The sequence below is a fragment of the Alligator sinensis genome, unplaced genomic scaffold, assembly GCF_000455745.1.
Source record: "Alligator sinensis unplaced genomic scaffold, ASM45574v1 scaffold93_2, whole genome shotgun sequence".
In the NCBI taxonomy this organism is placed as follows: Eukaryota; Metazoa; Chordata; order Crocodylia; family Alligatoridae; genus Alligator; species Alligator sinensis.
Genome location: NW_005841854.1, coordinates 3,316,742 through 3,319,345, shown reverse-complemented (window position 1 = coordinate 3,319,345; position 2,604 = coordinate 3,316,742). Strand labels below are relative to the sequence as shown.

Here is a 2,604-nt window from a genome sequence, read left to right as displayed (position 1 = left end):
ACACACACACACACACACACACACACACACACACACACACACACACACTTCTTTTGGACAAGCTCAATCATTCTTACCTTGGCAGATTATACAATGGTGCCATTCTAAAGCAGGCTACTACAGCTCTCTTTCTCTGTTTGGAGAGCAATTTGTGCCACACTGCCTTTTTGGACCTCTGAGGATGCTCCACCTAGTATACAAATTACACAATGAAGAATAAACAGTATGTCTTTTATGTCACTGCCTGATTTTTAATAAAACAAATAAACTGGGCGCACTCGGAATGCCAGTAGCATAATTGGGGTAGGAACTGGGGTGCCAGCCCCAGTTACCAAACCAGAGCAGACACAGGATGGAGTCTTTGCTGCTGCTGCTGCAGCATCAGCCTGTCTTCAGAGAGCGTGTGCTGAGAACCTGCCTCAACTGCAGTAGCACTGGTGCAAGCAGGTAAGCATGTGCCACCCCTGTTACCAAAATTTAAAGTTATGCTTCTGGAGAGCTCCACTCTGATAAGATGAGAGATAAACAAGCAATCACAAAAATTGTATTCCCCATAGGATTCAAGTAGTCAGACAAATGTTATGTGAAACTCATGATAAAAACAAATCAAAATGAAAATTAAAATATTTTATCATCAATTTTCTGTATTTCTCCACTTTTTAAACACTACCCAGTTTTCCTTTATTGCTACTCCAGCAATCAGGCTTTTTTGAGCGTATATTGGTGTTCTTAAATAGTCTTGGAATTCAATGAAAAAAATTTCCCTATTTTTATACTTTGGCACATCTCTTTCTATCCTACAGGTGCCACACCAATCTTCTTAATTAGCTCATTTTTAGTTAGTTAAACTAATAAGCTGATACTAATGGTGCACAATGTGCTAGATTCTCTCCCACCTATTAGGCATGGAAGTGGAGGTGGGACAGAATCTAGCCCTAGATTCTACACGTAGGTGCTAAATGGGATCTTATTCCATCCTACTCAAGCCCCTGAAAAGTGTTAACTAAAAAAGTTGGTGGATCCTCCTTTACCTCCTCCTCACTACTTTCTCATGACTCAAGGATGGGATGTTACAAAATGGACACAATATAGATTTTTAGCACTCAAGCAGGGTGAATACAATCACACATAGGCTCCTAAATTTGCAAGTGTGCCTAATAGATGGAATAAAATTTGGCCCAGTGTGGCTGACAGTGCTGAAAAGAAATGAACTAAAACACATGTAAATGATGCTGTCCACCCTCCTTAAGGCTGAAAGTCCAGGATGAAGATAAGTTGACACAAAACAGCCACTTGGGTTTGTGAGTAATAGAAACTAATATATCTTCCTCTGTGGCTTATCAGTTATATTTGCTCTTAAAAATAGTTCATTCTCTTCAAATCTATGTAATCCTCACTCAAGAATCAATCTTTTTTCCATGGACCACCTGTTTCAGACATCAGGGTCATAATGCTTCAGTGTGCCACAGAGTTAGCAGTCTTCTCTCTCACACATTATCAAACTGGACAATGAATGTTAAAATATCACCCTCAAAGAAGATATTTCCTTCATAATTAAACTAGCCATGCTACTTTAAATATATAACAAAGATAATATTTGCAAGGGCTTCGGAGAAAGCAGCCATCAGAGTAACTTAGTCACTTAGTGAAACAGTCAGAAAAAAATCCACAAACACACTCCTAGGAGCTGTGAATACAATTACTTAATTAAACAGTCAAGGAAATTGCAGAGCATTCAGTACAAGGGAGAAGAATTAATCTGTAAAAGGTTAACATCTATAATGTCCGCCAAAAGAATACATAAAAATGAACCCAGATAGTTATGAGGAAAGGTACAAAACAAGCAACTATATATCATTTATGTTAAGAGCAGAAAAACAAAACAAACTCAAAGTGTATTATCAATATGTTAGGCAAATCCAAATGTCAAATTAAAGTAATTAGTAATATCTTTACAAACGGCCATAACATTTTCAATACTTCCCCAAGGGAAAAATCTTCGGACCATCTTAGAAGATATCTGGAAATAGTAAAAATGGAAAGCTTACATGTGTGTAAAAGAAAAAAAACCCTATCTGGTCTTGACTGATGCAATGAAGAAAGCTGTCAAAAAATTGATCAGACATGGAAAAACTCCTTGGGCATATCCATGCATGCAAGCACGTGCGCTTGCAGCAGCTCAAATAGAAGTAGTGCAAATTTGAGCCGGGGCTTTTTGCTTCAGCACACGAGTCTGGACGTGTACTTTGTTGTGAAGCAAATTGTGCCACTTGGGGCAAAATAACCCTGCCTGACTCCTCCCAGATCTGCAGCCAGAGGGAGCTAGAGCTCAGGGCCAGTATCTGTGCTGACCCCAGCAGTATAAAAAACTGCCCTGTCCTGGCCCCATTAATACAAAAATTGCCTTGGCAAGTAGCTCAGGGCTACTCACTCTCAGGGGCTTCTGGGGCCCAGCCAATTGGTACCTGGGGACACTACCCCTTGTGCCAGGTGGACTGCTGAAGCAGCCCTGAGAGTTCCCTGAACTCTCTACCCACTGCAGCAGTCTGGCAGTGGGGGCTGCTGCCTGGCTGTGACCTGCTGCACACCTGCCAGACCCAGATG

The 2,604-nt window shown here is 40.8% G+C and overlaps 1 protein-coding gene across 17 annotated transcripts in view; it reads right to left on the bottom strand.

Annotated features, from left to right (window-relative positions):
• The window catches only part of RYR2 (ryanodine receptor 2), an 847,904-nt gene that overhangs the window by 129,605 nt on the left and 715,695 nt on the right, over positions 1-2,604 (bottom strand). For 13 of the 17 annotated variants that reach the window (XR_003095960.1, XM_025213656.1, XM_025213760.1 and 10 more), the window contains 2 exons: positions 1,985-2,020; positions 78-190 (listed from right to left, as the gene is read on the bottom strand). Coding sequence is in view for 16 of the 17 variants with exons in the window: in XM_025213656.1 (XP_025069441.1) it covers positions 78-190; positions 1,985-2,020 (149 nt within the window). In the remaining variant the exon portion in view is untranslated. The remainder of the gene's footprint in view (positions 1-77; positions 191-1,984; positions 2,021-2,604) is intronic. The other 4 variants (XM_025213763.1, XM_025213670.1, XM_025213739.1 and 1 more) reach the window with 1 other exon arrangement.